We start from the raw sequence: 26625 nt of genomic DNA on the forward strand, positions 1-26625 counted from the left end.
GGCCCCGCCGCACGCAGGCCAGGCCTCAGGTTCTGCGAGCACAGCTGCGCGGAGACCCACCGCCTGGCCGCTGTCACCGGTCGGGGCACCTGAGGGCCCTCGTGCACAGAGGACCGCACAGGAGGGGCTCCTGGCATGGGCAGCCTCGCCAGGGGACCGAAGAATCGTCCCTATGCCAACGCTGACCCCGGATCAGCGAAGACAAGGGTCCTCGGGGTTCCGGTTCCCATCACGTTGCAATTCCAACTTTTCACTTACAACTGAAATACTGGGGTTGTACAACTCATCGCTCCATTGCAACCTTCTGTCACAAACTAGTAAACTAACTTTGAAAACAAAATGTTTTAATGCACGACATCCTACCGCTCATGTCGATTCCTCTCCACTCCTCTCGGACTTTAAAACACTAAGTCCGTTTTACTTCCTTAAAACAGTGCAAACTACAAAACTTGAAAACAAAAAAGTCGGCCTGAAAATAACAGCACGGTTATTTGTTCTCAAACCAAGTTCATTAACTGGCTGGCTTGTTTTTCCACTTGAACACATTTCTGTTTTTTAGGAAGAGCTCAAATATTTCAAAAAGATACTCCTCAAATGAAGAAGCTTTTAAAAACATACAGTATCCCAGACTAACGTGAAGAAAACTCTCTCCGTTTCTGAAGAAAGTTTTATTTCTACGCGGAGCAGAAAGTCCCCCGGGGGACGTGCTCAGAAGCTCCTTCGGCGCAGAAACCGCCAAAAAGACTTCGGAACGAGGCCGACTCGCCCCCGGACCCGCGCGGGGCTCCGCGACTGTGCCAGGGCTCGGTGGGCCGGACGGGCCAGCCCGACGCCGGGACCCCGCCGCCCCCTCACGGCCTCCTTATCCGGAGTCTTCACCACCCCCATCGTCTCCCTCCTGGGGGTCCTCTCCCTTCCGGGCGTCCCCTCCCTCCCGGGGGTCCCTCCCCAACCCCCCTTCCCGGGGGCCTCGTCGCGGTGGACTGTGGGGGCCCTGCCTCATCTCCCGGTGTTCCCGGTTCCCAGTCGCTGCCCGTCGTCCGCCTTTGTTCTCTGCTCGCGACCTCGAGCTGTCTGGGGCTCCTGAACCACCTGCCATGGAATGTGTACTTTCCAAAGACATCCTCAGCTTGCTTTCATTTGAAAAGTTTATCCACATTCACCTCAGTGCGTGCGGAAATCATAAAACTTACAAGTTCACGTTCGACTTCGTTGGGATGTAGCTGCTGCAGCAGCTCCCACCCAAGACGGGAGAGCGAGCGTGCGGAGAGGGAGGACAGCGCTTCCGCAGCGGAACATTTGGGGAGTATACTGACCTCCGCTGGATTCTGCCTCGCTTTTTCTGGCTGCATAGCCTTAGCCGATCATTTATTGAATCTTCAGGGTTGTTGTAAAGTGCGTACAATGGTAGACCCATAAAAGTCACCAAGAAAGAGACCTATTTTATTTGAACTGAATTTATTATTAATCCGAGTTCTTAGGCTTCACCTGGTCACTTTTGGACTTCACCAAAAATTAAAAGAAGAAAACAAAGTAACTGAACCTTAAAAGAACACGAGAGACAGCTGTGTTAAGATGACAATGGTATATGACCCAGCAATCCCACTACTGGGCATATACCCTGAGAAAACCATAATTCAAAAAGAGTCATGTACCACAATGTTCATTGCAGCTCTATTTACAATAGCCCGGAGATGGAAACAACCTAAGTGTCCATCATCGGATGAATGGATAAAGAAGGTGTGCCACATATATACAATGGAATATTACTCAGCCATAAAAAGAAACGAAATTGAGCTATTTGTAATGAGGTGGATGGACCTAGAGTCTGTCATACAGAGTGAAGTAAGTCAGAAAGAGAAAGACAAATACCGTATGCTAACACATATATATGGAATTTAAGGAAAAAAAATGTCATGAAGAACCTAGGGGTAAGACCAGAATAAAGACACAGACCTACTAGAGAATGGACTTGAGGATATGGGGAGGGGGAAGGGTAAGCAGGGACAAAGTGAGAGAGTGGCATGGACATATATACACTACCAAACGTAAAATAGATAGCTAGTGGGAAGCAGCCACATAGCACAAGAACATCAGCTCGGTGCTTTGTGACCACCTGGATGGGTGGGATAGGGAGGGTGGGAGGGAGGGAGACGCAAGAGGGAGGAGATATGGGAACATATGTATATGTATAACTGATTCACTTTCTTATAAAGCAGAAACTAACACACCATTGTAAAGCAATTATACTCCAATAAAGATGTTAAAAAAAAAAAAAAGATGACAGTGGTGCCAGAAATGTGTTAAAGTTGACCTCTCAGCAGACACTTTGTATCTGAGAGTGTAGATGACTTGTTTTATGGCAACAGAGAAGATTCTTGGATTTAGAATGCAAGATGGCTTCCCTTTCCTTCATTATTTTCGCTTACACTCAGCAGACAAGTTTGGAAAGATAAGACAAAGGGATTGTTTCTAGCCCATCACCTTGACACAAAGGACCTCCTTTGACTCTCCCAGCCCACCCTTTCCTGGCTTCTCCACTTGCCTCAGATCAGAGATGGCATCACCAACAACTCAAAACTCACAAGCTGCTGCTAATCTAGACTTTGCTTTATCTCACAACCTCAGAGCAGCTCCCCATTTCCCTGTCAAAAGCCCACTGAAGAAAATGGCCTAATTGTCTGAATGAGCCAAGAAGAACCAACATCTTTCCCCCAAATTCCCTCAACTGATCCAGACCCTCAGTTAGATTCTCTGGATAGAGTTTAATGTTAAATATATATTTGTATATTCAGTTACTTGGTTCTACTCATGTCCCTTGAGTATTCTGTCTTTAGATCAAATACAAAGTTAAAACTCTTCATTCCAAGTCAATAAACACTGATTCAGCCTTTCAACATGAAAGGTAAAGCATAATATTAAGGTGGCACTGTGCGGATTACAATCCCTGCACATAGGCAGTTTCAACACTGAAAGAATATGATACAAATATACAGTTGTACTTAAAGGCAGTTTAGGTGTGTTGACTGAAAAAAAATGCACAACCTAGAAGTTGAGAGTTACGTTTTATTCGGTGGACATTCTGAGGACTTCAAGCCCAGGAGACAGGATTCTCAGATCACTCCGAGGGACAGCTGGGAAGAGGCAATGGGGGAGCCAGGATATACAGGTGTTTTTGCAACAAAGACCTGGTAGTCGGAACATCAAAAGATTACTGTTATTTAAAGAAAACCAGATATCTCAAGTTAAGGAATTTAGTACTTTTCTATGTATGGGAAGATGCAAGAGTTTGAGCTCACTGAAAGCATTCCTTTGATGTGCACCTCAGCTACTGGGGGCCAGTATCCTGTGTTTTCTCATCCTGAGTTTCTTCAGGTGCACTGCCCGGGTGGACGGGTACTTCAGCACATGACTGCGGGATGGTGGGGCATCCTGCCGCCATCCTGAGTTCCCCCAGGGCCGACTGTCAGGTGGCCATAACGTGATGGCTTGATGGCTGCAACATCCTTTGTTTACTGATACGGCAGGTGACATTTTTCGTTCACAGGTGGGAGAAAATTTACTTGCAACCAGGAAAATTAACATTTTAAGGTTGACATAGAATTTGAAAAGTATCTCAAGAGACTGGTAGGACAACTTCCTGTAAATGTGCAATTAGAAGTGGAAATATGGGTTCAAGGCTGAAAAAGACTGAGAGGTGGGAAAATAAGAGGCATATTCAAGTGCAAAGGTCATTCCCATTGTGGCTTGAGAATAGGGTAAATGAAGGTGGATTCTTGGAGTTAGGAGTGAAATATACAGGGAGGCAGTTTGATGTAATGGCAAGAACAAAGATTTGGAATTAAGACCAAATGAATACCAGCTGTGCCACTTATTAGCTGTGTGATCGTGGATAAATTATTTAATCTTTCTGACCCTCCATTTCCTCATTTGCAGGATTAGAATAATAATGTCCATTCAGTTATCTCACAAATATTTTATGGAAACCAACTAAGAACTATGTTACGTGATAAAAATACAAGGAATCATTTATTCATTCATTCGTCAAATACTACCTTACTATGTATTAAGTTAGGCCCTGAGTAAAGCACTGGCAATAGAGTGGTGAAGAAAAAAAGCCATAAAACTGTATGAGGCCACTTAGCATATGTAGCTATAGGTGAGAAAAAGGCCCAAGTTCAAGAATTCCAGAGATACTGGCGGAAAGAGAGAAGAAGGAAGAAAACTATCAAGTATTGTGAGCTGAGAGGGTAGAGTGTCTCAAACAGGGGACTGATCAACATGTCAGTTGAGAAGTCGAGTAAGATAAGGACAGGAAAATGTCCATTGTATTTAGAAATTTGGTAGTAACTACCAATCTTTATTGTCCCAAGCTGTTTCAATGGTGTGGCGATTTCAGAAGCTAAATTGATGTCGATTAGGGAAGGAATGGGAGGCTAGGGATTGGAACCAGGGTCCTGCACAGAGAGAAGTGTGAGTAATAGAGAAAGAGGGTGGGTGGAGAGGTGGGTTGCTGTCGTTTTCACTGCAGAAGACACTAGAGCATGTTTGCGTGCTGACAAGATGACTCGGTAGAATGGGGAAATCATGATGCAGGAGAGAGAGGGGATAGTGCTGGAGAGTGCCTGCCGTGAGAAGGACGGGAGGCAGCACACATGTTGGGATGAGCCTTTGAGAGGAGGAAGCACAGTCCGTTTATCGTAACCAGACGGAAACCAGACTGTGGCTGCAGGTGCGAGTAGCTTTGGAGATCTGGTGGTGGGAACTTGGGGGATTTTTCCTCTGATACTTCTTCTTTCCTTGATCAGGTATGAGGTGAGATCATAAGCTGAAGGTGAGCAGAGGAGAGGAATATAGGAAACTGGGGGAGAGAGGAGGTGTGGGGATAGGAAAACAAAGCTTCTAGGATGCCAAGTATTTGCCCACTGGAGGTTTGTGGTCGTGAATTTAAAGTGAAACCAGTCAGTCAAGTTCAGCTATTTGAACTCAGGCTTGGACAAAGAAGACAAGGGAATTCGGGATTGTTCGGGAAGGGGTGTTCCCAAAGGAAGAAGAGGGGCAAAGGAATTTGGAGCGTGTTTGTCAGGGAGTGACTGTACAGCAGCTATAAAAGATGGGCCATGAGATCTGAGGCAGAAAACAAGAGAGCTGTGAAAGAGCGAGGAAGGTCAGTGAGCGGGAGGGTTCAACAAGACTGAAAAGTGACTGTCTTCAGGGTGTGCCAGGTGGTGAGCTAGAAGCACAGGAAACCACTGCATGAGAGTAACCTGCTCGAAACTGAGATTTCAGAGGTCATACTGATCTTGAGGCTAACAAGGTCTACAGGATGAACCAAGGAGCAGATGCCCGACGTGTGCTAGATGAAAAGGTCCTTGAATGTGAGTTGGTCAAGGAACTGGGAACCTAGAGCACAGACAGTCCTACTTGCATGATAGCCCAGGGCCATAAAAACAACCATGGGAGCTGGAGTCATACAAAGTAATCTTATTAATCAAAGAGAAAAAGTAGAGTTCTTCTACGACTTTAAAAAGCTTTCGTTAAAAAACTGAAAACTCCCTTACTGACAATTATACAGAATTTTTTTCAATGTAAAACTTACATTTAGTACACTGTAATTTGAAACATGACAAACATTGAGAATTAGTATTTTCTTTTAAAAACTTTACCAAGAGTAAGTTAAATTGTGCTTGCCTTTTTCTCATCCTGTAACTTATCTTTCCTATGCCTTGATAAATTGTCATACTTCTTTCGAAGTCTGGATGGCTTCCAGCATTTTATCTTTTGCATTTTCAATGTTGTAAGTAATCGCCAAGAGTCTCTTTAACATGAGGTCTCTTAGCCTCCTTTCCTCTGGACACCTCCATCCTTTTCTCACAACAACTGTCTGTAACTAACCTGTGACATCTGGGTGCATATTTCACAGCAGATTCACCAGATAGATCGACATGAGTCAGTTCACGTCGACGCCTAAATGATGGAACCAGCCTTTGCTGGCAGAAAAAAGTTGGTTTTCTGTCTCTTTGTAATTGCCGTTTTCTTTCAACGCTTTGGCCTGAATGCTAGCCGAACTGATTGAGATTTTTTAAAATTATTATTACAGTTGATACTTGAACTGTGCAGGTCCAGTTATACAGATTGTTTTCACTAAATATACCTACACTACTACACCATCTGCCATTGGTTAAATCCGTGGGTGTGGAACAGCAGATACCGTACAGTTTTCTATCCAAAGCAGAAGAAAGTCTTTCGCAACCACAAGTGGCTTCCTGTTCCTAGACAATTTAAGCTAAAAGATGTTGACGCAACCTCACCTTACTTTTCTTACTTATTTTGGACTTTCTCCCCATGATTCCTGCAGTACTTCCATGCAGGCTTAGGTCTCATCCTATCTTGGTTTTGCTGTTGTCATGTTCAAATTTCCTAACCAATTTCATTTCTAGCATCATCACTTCTTCTTTGATGCACTTTCGCCTTTTTTTGCCCCATTTCCTCTTTTGGTGGTCCATTTTTGTAAGACATCATGTGGTTTTGTCACTGGGAGACAAGGAGGCAACACAACTACATGCTTTGCTGTCTTGTGACCTGAAGAGCTGAATACCAGAAGTGCAGTGACCAGTGACTGACGGACTTTGACAGAAGGCTCATGATGCCCACCTGCTATGTACGTAGTGACTTGAGGACTGAAGAGCTGGCTGAGGAGTTTGTACTTTATGAAGTTACTCACAGTTAATATACTGTGGTCACTGAAATGTGAACCATGTTGTTGGGGGACTGGTGTGATTCAACTAAACTGTAGTAGCTACAACTTGTGCAAAGCGAGAGCTGCCTTACTGGATGATTATCTACGTGGATATTGAAGTCCCAAAGAATGACAGCAGGAGTTGAGTGGAGATGAAGCTTGCAATCCAGTGGCTCAGGTTTTCAAGAAACGAGAAGGAACAGGCCAGGGGACTAGTAGGCAGCAATGACACACAGAAGTAAAGAGCTGTATATCCAGATAGCATAAATTTCCAGGAGCCTGAGCTTTTTACAGTTTTTTATGTCTATGTTGTGTAGTATGGAACTGCCAGTCCTGGATTATCCAATGCATTAAAACACACAAGTGAAAAGAAAACTCTCCTCTGTCTTTCTGTTTATAGATTATTCAACTAATCAGTATTTTTACTGTACATTAAGTTGGGCATGTGTTGTTTTCAAGTTCTGACTATAACTTGAAAATAGTATGAATTATCACAGACGTTACTGCTTGGCTCACCAAGCCCACCCCCTGCCTCCTTGCAGGAGAAGCCCCGATTGACAGTGGTGTCCACTCTCCACATGGCCGTGTGCTTCAGGGAAGGTGAGCTCCAACCCAGCTCAGGGAGTGAATCGTGATGATAAAGCCATGAGAACATGGTTAAATTCTACCAAGTTAAACTCGTGTACGTAGAATCTGAGGGGAGCGCAGGATGACAGAAAGAACCCGGATCCTTGATCAAATGCCTGAGAGATACAATTTTCCTCTTTTTAAAAAATAATTATGTTAGGTTTTTCGGTTCTTGCAGCTAAAAAGAGCTTAACTAATGGACTAACAAATAGAAAGACTGCACACTTGGAAGTGTTTCAATTGGAGGGAGAGGTGTTAGGGAAGTATTAAATATATCAACATCTGTCTTTCAAACTTGGTGACTTCTTTCAAAAGAATGCATGTAGTATATTAAGATACCATTCAAAATATCTGCCTTTGGAAGTTTTCCAAAAATCTATCTTAACATTTACTTAATTTGACATTTTACAAGTTTGCATCATAATATCCTGTAGCAAATTCTAATTTTCTTAAACCTAACTAGGATGATAAATAATTCCCCCATATTATAATCCATCATAAGCATTCATGTATTCGTATATATATATGAAAAAGGCATATACATATACCTCTTATACTTTTATACTTCAGGGTAATACAATGTTAATAAATATGATAACTAGTAAGTATAAAGGTAGAAATCCAGCTTTAACTTTGTTGTTAAAAGAATACAAGTAAGAAGCTTCAATTGGAGACATAAAAATAGCTAATCAAAACTACTATGAGGTTCACAAATCTATAAATTTCATGTATTTTTGAAAAGTTGAGAAGTAAACACTCTTTAGTACATGTAACAAGCTATTCACAGTAAAGAGCAAATACTAAGGCCAATGCCACGTAAGTTTCAGTTTCGTGTTTCGCAGCAACCCAGCTGTCCCACGCAACATCCCAGATCCATCTGCTGGCAATCTACGAGAGAAATGTTTAGAAGACCCACTTTAGATCGAACATGTTAAGTAGTCATTTTTAAATCTATACAACGTTTGATACTGTTTAGAAGAGGCATCACTATCTCAGAAAGTTATATTTTAAAAGTAATTTGTCCAATTTTCCCTTTGCTGAAAAGACTTGACAGTGATGCTTCCTGGGTCCATCTTTTCTTTTACTGGAGCTGGTAAGTTATCTAACACAGAATGACCCTCCCTTAGCAGAGAGTGTCTGGGGGCAGGAACAGGAGGCACTCTGTAATCTGGGTCTAGTAGTTCTGCATGCAGTACTAGTCTGCGGTGTTATAGTCCGTAATGAGGAATTATTCTTCCCACCCTTAAAAGATTTTCGCCCGAAAGTTTGTCTTGAAATTAAAAGATGGTATTGACTCTGTGAGTAGGCTGTTAAAAGAGAAACCCTAATTCCTTGCTTCACCTTCAAAGCCACACATAATCTTTTTCTGTGGTGGCTCTAAAATGGTCAAAAACCCTCTGTGGCATCTCCCATCAAGAGGCTATTTTTCCACCCTGCAAATATGAATTGGCCTTGGGACTTGCTCTGAGCAAAAGAATGTAACACTGCAACTTCCAAGAAAGGCCTTAAGAGGTCTTCTGCTCTCACCTCCTGGAATGCTGTGAGGAGCCCCACATGTAAGGAAGCCCATTCAGTCCACTGGAGGATGATGGCTCCTGTGCAGGGGGACCCAGGTGCCCCAGCCAACAGCCAGCACCAACTGTCACACCTGTGAGTGAGGCTGTCGTGGACGTCTAGGTCCAGCCGAGTCACTGGATGGCTACAAGTGAATCCGTGAGACCAGGAGAAAATCCAAACAGCTAGTCCAGGCTAAGCTGCCCCACAGAATGGTGAGCAAACAGGCTGCTAAGTTCTGGGGTGGGGCTGCCTAAATACACCACAACCTCTCTGGTTAGTAGTCAAGCACGGCGAGTTCGCCCATCTTAGCGTCTCCGCGCTCCATGTTTTCTCTGCTTGGACATTCTCCCTGATCTTTGGCACGGCTGGTTTCTTCTTGTCATTCAGACATCAGAGGCCCTTCCCCGTCTCCAGACAATCCCAAGTAGTCACTCCGTCCGCGGAGCACTCGTCACCATCTAGAAGCGTCTCGCTCCCCAAGTGTGCACGTAGGCTGTGGTGTAATTCTGTCCTCCCCAGAGCCTTGCTGACTGCCCTGTGGGCGGCAGCCTTCCACCCAGCCAAGTCCTCCCGCCAGGCTTCCTCATGGAGCCCCTCAGACTGTCCCACCCCACACACTCACGCTCAACTCACTAGAAACGCACACAGCTCTCGGGGTATTCACTCTTACTTGTAAGTAATAGTAATAAGCCTTTCTCGTGTAGGAATTGCTCAATGAATATGTATTGAATAAAAAAAATGTCTTTCTGTTTATTGAGGCCTCTGGGCTGGGCACTCTGTTAGGGATTTTAATATGGATAAGCAAGTAGGTTTTATCATCCCCATTCTACAGAAGGAAAACGATGTCCAGGCCAGAGGCAGTGTGTGTCGCTGCCAGGATTCATATCCAGGCCAGCTGGACGCTAAAACCTAGGCTATTACACTCTCCACATCATTTTATTTTCTTACACTCTAAATTGTGTTGTTTTATTTTCTTGACTGGAGTAAAAACTCCTTGGCAATCATGGTCCATGTCATGTAATTTTCTGTATTTTCCTCAGTACCTATACCTATTATTTAGTGCCCTAAATCAATTTACTGGTTAATCAATTATTAAATGACATTCAATTGTCAAAACTGTTATGGTCAAGGAACAGAATACCCATACAATTTAATAAATTATTAACAGAAAATTACCATTTCTAGCTTAGTATTTTTCAAATAATTCATAGTGAAAGAAAATATAGTTCACATAATTATCCTTTCAGTCAAGATGCACCTCAGGATCCGGAAGTGCCTTTGAGACATTGCAATAAATATCAAGTCACTTAGAGGGGAGACCTCATAGTTGAACTCGGTAGATGCTGATCAGTGAGGTACTTACATTGATTGCCTGACCCGTCTTTTGAATGAATAATACTTTTATAATGAACTTATAACGGTGGAACCCAAATTCTTTGACTGCTAACAATATGCGATCTGCTAATTCAAGCGACAAATGAGAGAAGACTTTGTCATCATATTTGACATCTTTAAGATTTTCCTTTAAAAAAATTAAGAAAATATTTTAATTTTCAAACCAAATATTTTCTAAACAAAAATTGAAGTAGAAAATGTGTCTGATTAATACATGTAACTTTTTGAAAAATATACATATTTCTAACCAAATAATATTAAATGGTTGATATGTTTACCAATTTATTTCAATAATAATTTTGAAGAAAATTTAGTTTTATTTATTTACTTATTTTTTAATATTTGGCTGCATTGGGTCTTTGTTGCTGTGCGTGGGCTTGCTCTAGTTGCAGGGAGCAGGGGCTACTCTTCGTTGTGGTGCCTGGGCCTCTCATTGAGGTGACTTCTCTTGTTGCAGAACATGGGCGCTAGGCATGCGGGCTTCAGTAGTTGTGGTGCGTGGGCTCAGTAATTATGGCTCACAGGCTCTAGAGCACAGGCTCAGTAGTTGTGGCACATGGGTTTAGTTGCTCTGCAGCATGTGGAATTTTTCCAGACCAGGACTCGAACCCGTGTCCCCTGAATTGGCAGGTGGATTCTTAACCACTGCACCACCAGGGAGGCCCTAGTTTGGTTTTTAAATTATGTTCAGTTGCCCTTCATTAGCAACCCTTAAGCTTAAGTTTTCCTTTACTAGATTACTGTACCAAGCAGTTATTAGGGAGACACAAAAGGAATTTTAAAACAAAGCTTCTGGGAATTCTTAGGTAGAGAATCTTAAATGTTTCTCAAATTTATGTATTTGCTAAAATTCAGGAGCAGAGCCTGCATTATGTTTTTCCTGTCTCTTTTTTTGGCCATGTGGCACGTGGGATCTTAGTTCCCCGACCAGGGATCAAACCCACACCCCCTGCATTGGAAGGGCAGAGTCTTAACCACTGGACAACCAGGGAAGTCCCTATTCCTGTCTTCTTGTCTCCACAAATTAAAGGCCACTTCTTTCTAATTCTGCTTCTATGGCTTCTCACTCTACTGCTTTTTTCTGTGGCCTCCAGGAGAATATCAAGGAAATCAAAGATTTCTCATGTTTGTTACTAAATTAATATATAGCTGGGGGCAGGCGGGGAGACAGATGTGGGCCATGAAGGACTACATTTTCCTACAAACCATAAGCAGACCTGAACCAGCTGGTGAGCAGGTGGGGCCTGGCTTTGATTAACTGACTCAGACCAATGATAAATTAACCAATGTTCTGAGTTCTAATGACAACAAATGGATGCCTACCTGGTAATTTTATAGGCAAGTAAAACCAAATAAATTACCCATTTTTTGGTTTTGGTTCCCTTCTAGAATGCTTCTGGATCTAAACTGGGTCTAGAAGAATTTAGTTCCTTCAGGCAATTGGCTCAATCTTTTGGACACTTAGCGACATCCATTCTCCCTTCTGAATCTGCCTAACAGATCCCAGGCTTTATCTACCTAAGTGTTCATTTTTAATAAATAAAGAGCACATGCTATAGGAAGATACCTATAAGCTCCATCAGTATATACTGTTTCTGTGTCTAGAACTGTGTTCAATGTTCCCTAAACACAAAGGAAAATCCCCGGCCTCTCTATGACCCCTAGCCTTCCACCTATATTTCCAATAAGCTGTTCCAGGCCCCATCATGCTCAGCTATCACATGCAAACACAATTTGAAATTCTACTATAGTCAATAAACTTGAACTCAGTCTATGTGGTAGGGCTGAGTGACACACCAAAATGTATACTCAGTCACAAATGCTTGCTATTAGTGTTTAGGTCAGAGAATTAATCATTATTTTATTGTATTGAATTTATTTCCTGAAGTTATGAGCCATAATATCTTTACCAAATATTATCTGATAATTATTAATTCAGCTTAGAAATGTATCTATGTCTATGGTGGTGGAGGGAGGTTGGAGGGTGGGTTTCCTAAATATTCTTCTATATTAATAAAGGTTAATTCATTTAAGAATTAACTTTGATACAATTAAAGGGCCATTAATCATTTATACAGAATAAACTAAACATATGCTTTCTTCCCAATAGCTAGCTTACATCAGTTATTACTAAAGGAATGCATCTTGTAAATTAGAGGTGGTGGGGGGGGTAGATTAGGCTGGGTAGAGTCCCACAAAGGGAATCTGGTCATCAGAAAAATCCTGGGTGCCTGGTGCCCAAAGGTGAAAAGGGGATTCAGAAAAAGTGGTCCCTTAAACAAACATTCTATAATTCAAGTTTTTAATTTGGCCCTTTATTAGGAAAGATGGTGAAGGGAATTCTTTCCATCTGAACCATGTAGTCTTCACATACCAACACTAGCATAATTAATATTGGTATTCGTATTATAGTATTAATTTTGTAAAATTGAAGAAGCTTTGTTGGACTAGCCTGAAAACATGTGTCTGAGTTTCAAACTGTCTTAAATGAACTTTAGATTCCAGCTGGTTTAATGAAGAAGAAAACCCATGCATAAATTGGGGATTGCCTGTTCTTAAGATGTTTTAGTGTCGTCATGAATCAATTTTTCACACATATTCAATATGGGTTTTTTTAATTCATTCCTCCAAATATGGGAGACACATGGAACCTGAAGGATAAATAATTTATGGATAATTAAGAATTAAATGAAATAGCAAAAGAATATTCCTTTTGGTCTAGCTTTAATCATAGCATCACCATGAAGATTATTGAGTATGACTCCAAAGTAATTTCATATTTTCAGAGATAAAAGCTACAAAAAAATCAATCAGGGTAACTATACCGCCATAAACCTTAACATAGTTTATCAAACCCCCAAAGCTAGGATATTACTATCATATGTATCTATCAACCTACCTTTAATATCTGCTGGACTTTCGTTTCGACTGAATAAGCCTGGAATTTTTTCAATGGCTCCATTCTATATGAATTAGCAAACTTTAGTTTTGCCAGGGTACTCTTCCATTCTTTACCTATGTCAGCAATTGAGTCATCAAATGGTGGCTCTACGTACTGAACATCATGAATTGATCCTCTCAGTCTTTCTCTTAAAATCTGTGCATACTGAAAGGAGGGAGAGAGAGACAGAGACAGAGATTACTTTTTTAATTGTAAAATGAAATTTCGTTTTTAAGAACCCTGGTGCAATGGGACAGGACTGACACAAAGCTTGGAAATCCATTATAAGACTTCAATGATTGTGTGGTTGCTAAATCCTAGATTCATTTCTGGCTATCAATTTGGTAAAAGAAGAAAAAAGAATATAGCTATCATCTATCTATTTATCTATAAACAGAAATACACACAAACACAAATTTGAATGCATATATTTAGAACATCCATGGAAGATGCAAAAGAACTAGAAACAAGAGTGGCCCCTGAGAGGGCAACAGAGTGGCTAGAAGACTGGTATGTAAGGAAAACCTTTCATGCTCCCTGCCCTGACATTATGAAAATATTATCCTTTATTGTCTTCTTATAATTTTAATTATTTTATCTTTGAATAAATAATACAATTATTTACATAACACATTTCTAAGTCTTAAATTGAAAAGATAACAAAAGTGTATTGATTTGGTATATACATCTTTCTGTGCTTTTTACATTCAACATTTATTGCATGACATTCAACCTGTCTTAAGGAACTACTTATTTAGCGGCTACTATGGTTCAGTTAAGTACTCTAGGCTCTGAAGTTACAGTGGTGAACTTCATTATAACAACCAGGAATTAATTGTTTTACTTGTATTAACTCATAATCAAGGACTCTGCACTCATGGAGTTATCCTTCTAGTGGGGAGGACTGACAGACAATAAAAACATATATGGGGTAATGAATAAGCCAATTTAAATAGTGGTAATCGCTATACAAATAAAACCACATGACTTGATAGAAACTCATCATGAGGGCCTAATCTGGACTGAATAATTGGAGAAGTCCCTTCAGTCCGGTTTGGGCTGAAGTCTAAAAGGAACAGGAAATAGGAAGGACAAAGAACATGTTCTGAGAATAGACGTGTGTTTGGTATGTCTGGACCGTTTAGAGTGAGGAAAATAGTAGTAACAGAATAAGGTTAAAAAGGTATCATGGGGCTTCTCTGGTGGCGCAGTGGTTAAGAATCCACCTGCCAATGCAGGGGAGATGGGTTCGAGCCCTGGTCTGGGAAGATTCCACTTGGCGGGGAGCAACTAAGCTCATGCGCCACAACTACTGAGCCCGCGCACCTAGAGCCTGTGCTCCGCAAGGAGAAGCCCACGCACCGCAATGAAGAGCAGCCCCGCTCGCCGCATCTAGAGAAAGCCCACGCATAGCAACGTAGACCCAACGCAGCCAAATATAAATAAATAAAATAAATATATTAAAAACAAAAAGGTATCATGTAGGACTAAGAGTTTGAAAAGGAATTTGAAATTTATTCTCAGAACAGTGAGGAGCCAGTGGAAGGATTTAAACGGGCAAGTGATATTTTCTAGTTTACAGTTTTAAAAGATTATTGTGGCTGCTGTATGGTGAATAGATTAGAGGGAGATCAGGGTCTGAGGTAATAATTTATAGTTTAAAACACTTGTTTACAAATAATGTTAATGATAAATAACTTCATAAGTGTACAATAGCGTTTCAAACCAGGAACATGGTTTGCTTCTGCATTTACAGAAGAACTTTTAGTTACAATTAATTTTTTATATTACAAGAATTTCTTTCAATTTATTCTGAAGCATTAATTCCTTTGATATTCTTTCAATGTCCCATTTAAGGTGATTTAAAAACACATTTTATGTTTTTAGGAGTTGTATAACATAAAAATACCATTGTTGCCTACTAAAATTTTATTAATTTTAATGTTTATTACATCTTGATTTTCCTACAGTCCTACATATTTCTATCACTCCTCTTCATTTTTCACACCTTACTTCATAGACCAGTAGTTTAAAGTGTATACATTAAACATCATATTCCCAGGAATACTATGGGAAAATATTTATTCTCTACCATTGATGTTTCTATGTGGCAGAAACTGTTATGGAGCAATAGCTCCCCTTCTTTGCCCTCTGATTTGTTCCTCTCTGAGGGAGTTTATGCGGTAAGCAAGTTAGGAAGAGGAAGAGCATGTTTAGTGCAGAATCTCCCCACCTCTCCTCTTGACATCTAATTATAAGTAGTACATATTTTCTGTTCCACCACTGCATATGCTTTACACAGATAGGACATCACCTTAGATATATGTCATCATCCAGCTAGACCCATGACTGGGTGAGCTGCTTTAATTTAGGTAGAAATGTTACCAATTTCCATCCTATTTTTCATCCCTAATGGTTTGTTAATATGGTGAGTTACATTGATTTTTGAATGTTAAACCAACCTTGCATTCCTGGAATAAACCACACTTGAGCATATTATTATTATTATTTTACTGAAGTTTGTACCTTTTAACCCCCTTCACCCATTTTGCCCACCCTCCAGCCCTTTCCCCACACCCCAACCTCTGGCAACCACCAATCTGTTCTGTGCATCTGTGAGCTTCCACATATAAGAGAGATCATACGGCATTTGTCTTTCTCTGACATTTCATTTAACGTAATGCACTTGAGACACATCCATGTTTTTGCAAATGGCAAGATTTCACTCTTTTTTGTATATATACACCGTATCTTCTTTATTCATTCATTCATCATTGGACATTCAGGTCATTTCCATATCTTGGCTATTGAAAAGAATGCTGCAATGAACATGAGGGTGCATATATCTTTTTGAATTAGTGTTTTTGTTTTCTTCAGATAAATACCCAGAAGTGGAATTACTGGATCACATGGTAGTCCTATTTTTAACTTTTTGAGGAACCTCTCTACTGTTTTCCATAGCGGCTGCATGAATTTACATTCCCACCAACAGTGCACAAATGTTTTTTCTCTACATCCTCACCAACACTTACCTCTTGTCTTTTTGATAACAGCCATTCTAACAGTTGTGAGTTTTGATATGAAACTTTCCTGATGATTAGTAATGTTGAGCATCTTTTCATGTACCTGTTGGCCATCTGTATGTCTTTTTTGGAAAAATACCTATTCAGATCTTCTGCCCACTTTTTTCATCAGATTTTTTTTTGGAATTGGAATTGGAATTTTGATAGGGATTGTATTATATTAAATCTGTAGGTTCTTTTGATACTATGGAAATTTTAACAATATTAATTCTTCCAATCCATGAGCACGAAATATACTTCTATTATGTCTTCAATTTTTTTTCATCAATGTCTTACAGTTTTTAGTGGACTGGTCTTTCACCTCCTTGGTTAAATTTATTTCTAAGTATTTTATTCTTTTTGATGCAATCATAAATGAGACTGTTTTCTTAATTTCTCTTTCTGATAGTTCATTATTAGTACATAGAAACCCAACAGAATTTCTTATATTGATTTTGTGTCCTGCCACTATACTGGATTTGTTTTTTAATTCTAATGTTTTTTTTTTTTTGGTAGAGTCTTTAGGATTTTCTATATATAATATCAAGTCATATACAAAAAACAACAATTTTGCTTCTTCCTTTCCAACTTGAATGCCTTTAATTTCTTTTTCTTACCTAATTGTTCTGTCTAGAAATTCCAGGACTATGTGAATAAAAACAGCAAAAGTGGGCATCCTTGTCTTTTTCCTGACCTTACAGGAAAAGCTTAGTTTTTCATTATTATGTTAGCTGTAGGCTTTTGATATACAGCCTTTATTATGCTGAGGTACATTCCCTCTATAACCCCTTTGTTGAGAGTTTTTTTAAAAAACCATAAATGGGTGTTAATTTTTGTCAAATCTTTTTGTGCATCTATTTGAATGATCATGAGATTTTTATCCTTCATTTTGTTAATGTGGTGTATCACACTGATTGATTTGCAGATGTTGAACCATCCTTGCATCCCTGGAATAAACTCCCTTTGATCATGGTGTATTATCTCTTTAATGTGCTATTGAATTCAGTTTGCTAATATTTTGTTGAGGATTTTTCCATCTATGTTCATCAGGAATACTGGCCTATAATTTTCTTTTCTTGTGGTGTCCTTGGCTGGTTTTGGTATTAGGGTAATGCTGGCCTTGAAAATGAGTTTGGAAGTGTTCCCTCCACTTCTATTTTTTTGGAAGAGTTTGAGAAGGATTGGTATTAATTCTTATTTTAATATTTGGTAGAATCCACCAGTGAGGCCATCTGATCCTGGACTTTTGTTTTAGGTAGGTTTTTGATTACTGATTCAATCTCCTCACTAGTAATCAGTCAATTCAGATTTTTTCTTTCTTCATGACTCAGTCTTGGAAGGTTGTATATTTCTAGTAGTTTATCCATTTCTCCTAGGTTGTCCAACTAGTTGGCATAGTGATCTCTTATGATCTTTTGTATTTCTGTGGTATCAATTTTAATTTCTTCTCTTTAATTTCTGATTTTATTTATTTGAGTTTTCTCTCAAGTCTTGGTCAGTTTGTCCCCTCTCCTCACTTGGGGCCTCCAAAGACAATAAAAGTTTTGCCTGAAATTTTCCCATAGCTCATGTCAGATTTTCTATTGCTGTCTCTAAATTCACTAAGCCTGCTCTGCAGTGTCAAATGTGCTGTTAATTCCACTGTTTATTTTACATTTCCAACTTTATATTTTTCACCTGTAGAGGTTTGATTTGGATTTACCACGCTTAATCTTTTCTGATTTTTTAAAAAAATATTTATTTATTTGGCTGTGCCCAAGTCTTAGCTGCAGCAGGCGGGATCTTTGTTGCCACATGCAGGATCTTCAATGAGGCATGCAGAATCCTTAGTTACAGCATGCAGGATCCTTAGTTGTGGCATGTGGGATCTAGTTCCCCGATCAGGGATCGAACCCGAGCCCCCTGCATTGGGAGCATGGAGTCTTAACCACTGGACCACCAGGGAAGTCCCTCTCCTCATTCTTGAACAGAACATATTAACTCTTTTATAATATCAGTATTTTATAACTGCTTTAATGTGATGAAAACTAATATAATACAATAACTTTTATAATAACCGCTTTAGTGTCCTTTTATACTATTTCTATCTTTTTATCATTTCTGGGTGTTTTGTTTCTTCTCTCCATTTTGAGTTGTACTATTCTGCTTCTTTGAAGGTATGCTAATTAAATACCAGATATTGTGAATTTTACCTTCCATTTTTGCTGTATATTTTTGTATTCCCACATGCACTCTTGAGCTTTCTTCTAGAATGCAGTAACTTGGAAACATTGTAATCCTTCTCAGACTTATTACGAGGCAATTTAAAATCCAATTTAAGCTTTGATAGGCTGAACTAGAGAAAACCCTAAGTCTAGGGTCTTTTTCCCCCAACACTGAGACAATACACTTCTTAGCACTCTAACCAATGCCCTGTGATTTATGTGGTTTTCCATTCTTACTGGTGGGGAAAAAAAAAACTATTTTGTGTGAGTCCAAGGATTTTTTTCTGTTTCTTTTGGGTGGTTCTTTCTCTAGCCACACCTGACTTCCTCACCAGATGTGCTGATGTACTAAGCTGAAGGCTTGAGGAAAATCCTCTGCAGATCTTGGGAACTGTTTGTACAGCTCTCTCCTCTCTAATACTCTGCTCTTATATCACCCTAACCTACCCTGACTCCCAAATCATTCTCAACTAAGGGAGACATCTCCATAAGGTATGGGCTGGAAGCCCTCACCAGGCAGTACATTAGGGGAAATCTTGGGGCTCACCTTTGTTTGTCATCTCTCAAAGATCACAATCCTGTCTTGCCTTACATCCAGCCAGTGGAAATAAGTACTTCATACATTTTCTGTAATTTTCTGTAGTTTCTGGTAGGAGTTGGCTTCTAGTAGAAGTCCTTAATCAGAAATAAACCTGCTGTTTTAATCATCTGTCAGACTGCTTTATGTTTTAGTTGCGGAAGAGAAGCATTATAGCTCCCCAAACCTCTTAAAAATGAAATCTTTATTTTGTTCTTTTTGATTAATAGAATGCTTCTCCAGGGTACTGCCATCTTCTTTTCCTCTCACAATACACCCAAGGGATACAACTATATTATATCATTAATAGTGGCTCTCAACTGCAAAGAATTCCTTGGGGATAGGGCATGCATTTGTGGTTTAAAAATAACAATCAGAGATTCTAATATGCTGAAAACTCACATCTCTGCCATTTCTTCCATATATATATTGGCTTTCTGATTTAGTATTCTCTTTATTAAGAGTATTTTATCTCTTAATTAAGGAAAAGTCTTTGTGGTCACTTCCAAAACTTAGAAATAGGCTTTAAATATGAAGAACTTTTTGGTATCTACTAAAACAATCTGAGTTTAATTATTTAACCTATTGATATGGCATTTCCTTATGTTGAGCCTACAATCCTAGGAAAAAAAGAGCATGGTCATGAGATGCCATTACATTAATGTATTTCTAAAACCTGTTTGCTAGTAGTAAAGATTTTCAAATGTACGTAGACAAGTGAGACTAACCAAGTTTTCAATTTTCGGTAATTTGTTTATGGTTTTGGAATCTTTGGTTGCAAGCAATAAGCACGGAATCTCGTTAACCATATACATAACTAATTGGAAAGATATGGAGTAGCTCACAGAATGGAAGAGCAGCCTAAAGAGTCTGACACTTGAGGCAGTTCAGTATGCCGCCTTCAATTTAAATTAATCTCAACCATCTTCTTTAATTATTACAGGAAGAGTTCATCTAATCAGCCTAGTTTTGGTCTCATCCTCACCACAAAGTTAAGGAAGGTGACTGACAGTCCCACCAAAACTCTATCCAATAGGGAATTAGTTAATTCTCCAAAGGAAAACTGAGTTGCTACTAGTAGAAGAAAATAAATGGATGCACGAGAGAGAAAATCAAAAGACATTTATAACCATTAAATTGTGTGCCCTAGTCTTTCTTACGCTCAGGATCATGAGAATAGTCAGCTACCTGAAAGTTAGGAGTGACTAATTAGTGACTCACTGCCCTCAGGCACATTTAGTGAGCATTTGTGAAGTCTTTTCTCAGTCTCTTCCCAATTCAAACTTCCTACCTGTAGAAGCCCAGATTTTAAAGGCAGCTATGGTTAATCACATTCATAGCAAATAAGCAAGAACTGCCTTGGTCCACTCCCCCTTTCCCCAGATTCTGGCCTATATACCAAGTGAACCTATCTGTCGTCCCCTCCTTTTGGATTCAGACTTCTTCACTTTTCAAGGCTTCAGATCTTCAGTAGACAGTAAGTTTACAAAAGGCACCTCAAAATACAAATATTTTTCATTACTGCAGGCAACCTATCTTTTTCTCAGACTTATTACGAGGCAATACAACAAAGTTTCTGGGAGCATGGATTTAAAATCCAATATATTAAGGTTTCTAGCCTTGCTGTGCTTTTGCTTGGTTCTGAGAACTTGCCCTATTTATTTTTCCTCCTTTTGTTTCTCTTTCCTCTGTAAAATGTAGACACCAAAGAGCAGTCATTAGAACCTGAAATGTTGCCATGACTTTTTTGGGGGGAGGGGGGTTGGGAAGGATTCTGTTATTTGAAATAAGGATCTTCAAAAATTAGTGTTTTGGGCTTCCCTGTTGGCGCAGTGGTTGAGAGTCCGCCTGCCGATGCAGGGGACGCGGGTTCGTGCCCCGGTCCGGGAAGATCCCACATGCCGCGGAGCGGCTGGGCCCGTGAGCCATGGCCGCTGAGCCTGCGCGTCCGGAGCCTGTGCTCCGCAACGGGAGAGGCCACAACAGTAAGAGGCCCACATACTGCCAAAAAAAAAAAAAAAAATTAGTGTCTTGCCTATTATCTGTCTTTCATCCTGTTGATTATGGGTCCCACAAAGTAGGTATGAAAAGAAACAATTATAGGCAAGTGGACCAGAAGTCCCAGCTCCATGATTACAGTTTCGTACTGTAATGGTTTTCACACTATGCTCATACAGAAATCACGGTGTTACACCGCCAATAAAACAGAACGTCATTTTGCATTAATTTCAGACAGTAAGTTAATGAACAGAATTATTTTCAATTTAACTTTCTCGTACGTTCTTCAAATAGTGAGGCTGCTGCTGTTTACAAAAACTCAAAACATCTCACTGTTCTGCTTGGTATATCCAATCCAAATATTATTCTCATTATTTTGAAGCACAGCACACATACACCTACTTCTGGCTGGTAAAGCTGCGGTTTGTGTGGTGGCACTAAACACACTATAATTACGTATTTCTGGGGAAAGCGCCTCTTAGGAAACCTGAGCTGAACAAATCTGAAGAGAACTGAAGAAGCTGTTTCAGTCAGTTAGCGCGGTGGTCTAGGGTCTACGCCACAAAAGCCGGAGCTCTGCAGCCTAGGGGCTGGCCCTCGTCCCGAGTCTCCTCACTCACTGCCTCCTTCTCGAACATGCTAGGCCTCCTCTCTTTCCGAGGCGTCATCGGCGGCTGCTGGGGCGCCGCGGCCGAGGGTGGTTTCCCACCCCAGCCCCGCTTCTCCATCGCGCAGGCTCTCGCGGACGACTTCCGCGACAGGGTTTCGCTCGCGCCTGCGCCGCGGAAGCCGGAAGTGCGCCGCAGGGAGGGCCGTGACGTGACGTGACGTGACATGGCGTGGCTTGCGTCATCCCTCGGCGCCGTGGACGGGAGCCGTAAGTCATGGAGGTAGAGTTGCAGTCGCCGGTTCTCCTGAGCGCGCCCCTGGGGGTGCGGCGCGGGAAGCGCCGTCCGGGCCGCAGCCGGTGCCGCGGCGGAGGGCGGCCGTGCCTGCGCGGGGTGGCGCCTGCTGGACCCGTCCCGCCCCGCCCTCCTGCTTCTTGGCGCCGCTCGACCCCACGTCGTTCCTGGGGCTCGAGGTCCCGGCTGCAGTCCGCGAGGACGTGGTGTGGGGGCCGAGGGGACGCCTTGCGCGCGTGTGGAGGCTCTGTGGCCGCGACAGCCACGGCCCGGAGCTGTTCACCGGGGCCGGGTCGTGCACGCACAACGCGCCGTTGGTTATAGGTTTTGTTCTGACTGGCTTTCGCCCCTAAGGGAAGTTTTCGCTAGGTGGTACCCTGAGCAGTGTGGGAAGTTTGTGTAGGAATACTCGCCTCTGGCTCACATTTGCAAGTGAGAATTACATTGGACATTTTGGGGCCATTTTGATAACGTAAAACTAAATCACAAGGGTCTCATTAACTGACCGGAGATCGGATTCAGTGGGGTTGCCTCAAAATAAGAATTTTACTTACATTCCTGCCTCAGGGAGTTCAATGTCAGTCATCTGTCAGCAGATTTAGCACTAGCTGCTACTTTCTGAGTACTGTGTGCTAGGGGCTTTTCAAGTGTTATCTCTAATTACTACAACCAGAGAAGGTGATAATATTTTGCACCGCTCTACAGTTAAAAGCCTCGGGTATGTTAAGTAACGTTTTCAAGGCAAGAGGTAAAGAGTCTGAGAAAGGATTCAAACTCAGATCATTCTAGCTGTCAAGCACAGGCCGTTTGCACTACCCCATGCTGCTCTGGACAAGACACTGAAGTATCAAAAAGGGCGTGGGAGGTGCACACACATGTACACAAACACGCAGGGTTTCCGGCTTCCGGGGGGGACAGGCATGTTCCTGAGTGTAATACACAGGATGATGTGTTTATTGTCATGAGTGACCATCAGAGCATTGCAGCATCTCATGTTTGTTGATTTGAGGTTGGATTTTATTGTCTAACAGAGTATGGGCTTAAAAGTTAACCTAGAAGCCAACTTGTAGAATTGTATGTGTGTTGGTAGGGGTAGAATATAGCCATTCCTCAGATCTGAAGGTCTTGGAGACTTGGAGGGGTGTATTGCAGCTCAGGGTAGGAGGAGCCAATCATTCATGTAACTTATTTTTCATTTATTGTGTGCCAGGGTCTATGCTGTGTCCTGGGGTTACAGCATTGTATAAGGCGTGGTCTCTGTGCTCTAAGATCTTACTGTTTGGTTGAGTCTGAGGGACAACTGTGTCGATCCAGTGCCTACAACCAAAAGAGACCCTTTTTACAACTTCAGGTGCCAAATCCAGGGCCCACTCTGCTAGTGGGGTAGATGGGCTTTTGTGCAGAAATATCATTTCTGCCTGTCACCTGTCACTCCAGAACTACAGCTCATTCCTTTAGAGTTCGAATCCTTTTTAAAAATGCAAGGAGTCCCTTCTGATGTGAATATGACCTTTTAGAGTTATATTTCTGTGTTAGTCCAGAGACAAACCACACTAGTTTTTGCACTAAGATAATTTGGTATGAAGAGTTAACTAGGTAAAAATTGTTAACTAGTTATCTGAAAGGATAAAAAGAGATCTCTGCAAGTAGTATTGTGGACACGGCAGCTGCGGGAAGCAGTCACTCCCCCTAGGACTGAGGGAGCTAAGGGAAGTGGTTGGAATTTTAGAGCTTAGAAACTTAGAGGAGGGCCCCTGCCTGGCTGAAACTCAGGGGTCTAAGGAGGAAACTGTGCTGCCCAGCTACGTGTAAGGGCCTGGCAAGTCTGGGAAGCAGAGTTCTGAAGGGAAGGCACTGACGCATGGTGTTGTGTCTGTGGTGGGCATTCGGTGGTAAAGCTGGGCCTACAGGTGTCGGGAAGACTGCAGACTGAGTTCAGCTGCTGCTGCAGGGCAGTGCTCAAAGGAATAGGAAGCGCACAGGAAGCCCCAGGCTGCAGGCAGCGGGAGCAAGTCCCCTCTCCCCTGCCGTCCCGCAGTGCTCCTAGGGGTGTGCACCGACTGGCTGAGCAGGTGTCCCAGAGGACCACTGAATATTCCACACAAGTCTCTCGGGCAGCACCTCACCTGCTAGGGCCTGAAAGGATTGGTTGACAGGCCTGAGAGGGGGAAGTGAAGCCTTTGGGGACAGGAATAGCGGACAGGATAACAGGGTGATGCTGACCGGGATGGAGGAACTTAAGCTGGCTGGCTTCCAAATCAGGGAGCTGCCAGGACTTACTGATGTTAGAACACAGAGACCCCTGAACTTGATACATCACATAAGGACCCCAGGTCAGTTTTAGACCTAGAATGTGATCTCTTTGTAGGTTTATAAGATGAGCTTCGTGTAATGTTGGGAAAATTATGAAAATTTGGTTTTATTTAATCCTTCATGGAAAAGCAGTGTGGTTTGCTGCTTTTTACACCATATAGGGAGTCAGAGTTATGGATTTTGCTTCTCTTTTAACTCATTATGCTTGATTTTCTGTTTTCCCACCCCTCATTAAAAAATGCTTATTTTGATAACTTTGGGATAGCAAAAGAATGCTGAAAGGAATAAGGCACTATCCATAAAATATACTGAGCTTCTGTAAATTCTTAAATACTATGATTAATAAAGTAATTAAAAATATTTAAGCATTTACTTGGAAATATTTGCATTAGTAATCTTAGTTAACATTTAATCACAATGTTTTAATCATATAGTTCTCATGACATTTGGAAAGTGTGTTAACACAGTAGCTATACCTGAGTATATTCTATACTCAGAATAGACAGAATAGAATTTTCATGTGACTTAAATATATACTAAAATTAATTTTTACTTCATGTTAAACAGTGTTTTATGTTTTATATTTCAGATATTAATAGAGGATCCTATTACCACGTGTCTTTCTCCTTCAGTGTATGATATGATTTGTAAACTCGGGTTTGAAGCCAGAGAAAATTGCGATATCAGTAGTATTGTAACTCAAAATGGTGAGGTATGCTGGACGACAATTACAGACTGTGTGGTTTATACAGAATCAGGTTTGTACTTTCTCTGAAGCCCAAATGCCCGTCAATACTGTTGCATTTAAAATGTCTTGACCTGTAAAATTTCCCTCTCTGCTCATTGCTTTTTGGGTTAGGAGATGTTATAGTACAGCCTTAATTTGAAAGAGAAAAGGAATCGATGTGGCAAGAGGGAATGAGGCAGAGAAGCATAGGAGAGTTAAGGGAAAGCTGGGCTCTGAAAACCAGGTGTGAGAAGGAAGGGGTCGGGAGGCAGTGAGGGCTGAGGGGCTCTCTGCTTACGGCCTGTGATCCAGGTGGAAGAGGGAAGAAGAAAGAAGTCATATGAATTAAGGGTGTAGAATGACCAGTGATACATACAATTATTTTAAATGTCTTCCAGGCATTCTTGTATGTCTTTTGAAGTAGGGATGTGGGATGGGAAAAATAATAGTAATTGTAAAAATTATAAGGGAATGTGCTGTGGCCCAGCAATTCCATCCAGGAACGTACAAGACAGGCCCAGTCACAGGTATGAACGTGTGTTTGTGCCAAGTTACTGCAGCATTTTGTAATAGAAAAAGAAAGAAAGAACGAAAAAACATTGGAAATAGCCAAATGTCAAGCGGTAGTGGATTGATTAAATAAATTATGGGAAAAAAAAAAAAAAATGCACGCAAGAGAATATTATGCAGTGGTGAAAAAGAGTGAGGAGGCCCATCTTTCTGATCCAGAAATCTCTCTGAGCTGTATGGCTGAGTGAAAAAATAGGAGGAGCACATACATGTATTATTTGCTTGTGTATGTATAAATATTTCTAAATACACCCAAGGAATTTATAACAGTAGCTGCTATAGGAAGGAGAACTGGTGGCAGGAGGGAGACTTTCACCGTTTTATATTTTTTGGTCGTGAACCGTGTCAATGTTCAACCAAAACTTATCAAAAAAACAAAACCAAAAATTCATATTCTAAATACGTTCCAAAATAATTATAATAATTATTAATAATGTCATTGGAAATCTCATAGTCTAATAAATGTTACATTAAAAAGTCAGGTTAAAATATTACGTATAACAACATGAAGCTGATTTTGTACAAACTTATATACAGATAAAGAGATTGAAAAAATGAAAAAATATTTGAACCTTTATTTTTCAAACTCGCTAATGAGAGTTTTTCTTTTATAAGCAGATAAACACTATGTAACTTATTTTCAACAACGTGAGTATCTTTATTGTAAGTCCAATTATAAACTGGTTGCCAACTTGTGGAAATTTCATAATTAAAGCCCTTTCTCTTTGATGATTTAGGCATTTGCATCACACGATGTGGAGCTGTGGTACTAACTTGCTTTCTTATCCTTGAAGCCCAGGGTCTGGATTACGGGGGAAGCGTGAGGCTGCTGGGCCCTGTGTGCCAGGCTGTCCACTTACATTTGTCGTCTCTGACCAAGGGGCAATTTGAAACGCGATATTCATCGGGGTTCCAGTGGACAGGTGTTCCAGAGGTTCGGCTTTTGAACAACCTTTAGAAATAAAAGACTTCAGATTCCACTTAGAGGCCCTTATTACTTGCTGATTTTAAAG

The 26625-nt window shown here is 41.0% G+C and overlaps 3 protein-coding genes across 19 annotated transcripts in view; 1 reads left to right on the top strand and 2 right to left on the bottom strand.

Moving 5' to 3' along the window:
* Positions 1–1573, bottom strand: part of PHF10 (PHD finger protein 10) — a 19663-nt gene extending 18090 nt beyond the window's left edge. Inside the window, exon 1 of one of the 2 annotated variants that reach the window (XM_024744897.1) lies at positions 1194–1573. In XM_024744897.1, the coding sequence (XP_024600665.1) occupies positions 1194–1352 (159 nt within the window). In that variant the 5' untranslated portion in view covers positions 1353–1573. The remainder of the gene's footprint in view (positions 1–1193) is intronic. The other variant, XM_024744896.1, reaches the window with a different exon arrangement.
* A 3896-nt stretch (positions 1574–5469) lies between these two features.
* Positions 5470–21862, bottom strand: DYNLT2 (dynein light chain Tctex-type 2). 2 transcript variants are annotated; one of them, XR_003003273.1, is made up of 3 exons: positions 16292–16982; positions 13218–13424; positions 5470–8254 (listed from the first exon to the last, which is right to left on the bottom strand). XR_003003273.1 is itself a non-coding variant. In XM_024744939.1 (3 exons), the coding sequence occupies exons 1-3, from the start codon at positions 21826–21828 to the stop codon at positions 8144–8146; spliced, it is 426 nt and encodes a 141-aa protein (XP_024600707.1). In that variant the 5' UTR covers positions 21829–21862; the 3' UTR covers positions 5470–8143. The 2 variants fall into 2 exon arrangements, 1 of the variants encoding a protein (XP_024600707.1); XM_024744939.1 differs by lacking the exon at positions 16292–16982 and adding an exon at positions 21721–21862.
* Positions 21863–21957: 95 nt separating this feature from the next.
* The window catches only part of ERMARD (ER membrane associated RNA degradation), a 30632-nt gene continuing 25964 nt past the window's right edge, over positions 21958–26625 (top strand). For 7 of the 15 annotated variants that reach the window (XR_003003264.1, XM_024744869.1, XM_024744870.1 and 4 more), the window contains exons 1-3: positions 21982–25073; positions 26231–26275; positions 26407–26546. Coding sequence is in view for 13 of the 15 variants with exons in the window: in XM_024744869.1 (XP_024600637.1) it covers positions 24872–25073; positions 26231–26275; positions 26407–26546 (387 nt within the window). In the remaining 2 variants the exon portion in view is untranslated. Of the gene's footprint in view, positions 25074–26230; positions 26276–26406; positions 26547–26625 lie in introns of those variants that run through there. The other 8 variants (XM_024744874.1, XM_024744875.1, XM_024744879.1 and 5 more) reach the window with 5 other exon arrangements.

Source organism: Neophocaena asiaeorientalis, unplaced genomic scaffold (genome assembly GCF_003031525.2).
Source record: "Neophocaena asiaeorientalis asiaeorientalis breed wild unplaced genomic scaffold, Neophocaena_asiaeorientalis_V1.1 scaffold649, whole genome shotgun sequence".
NCBI lineage: Eukaryota > Metazoa > Chordata > Mammalia > Artiodactyla > Phocoenidae > Neophocaena > Neophocaena asiaeorientalis.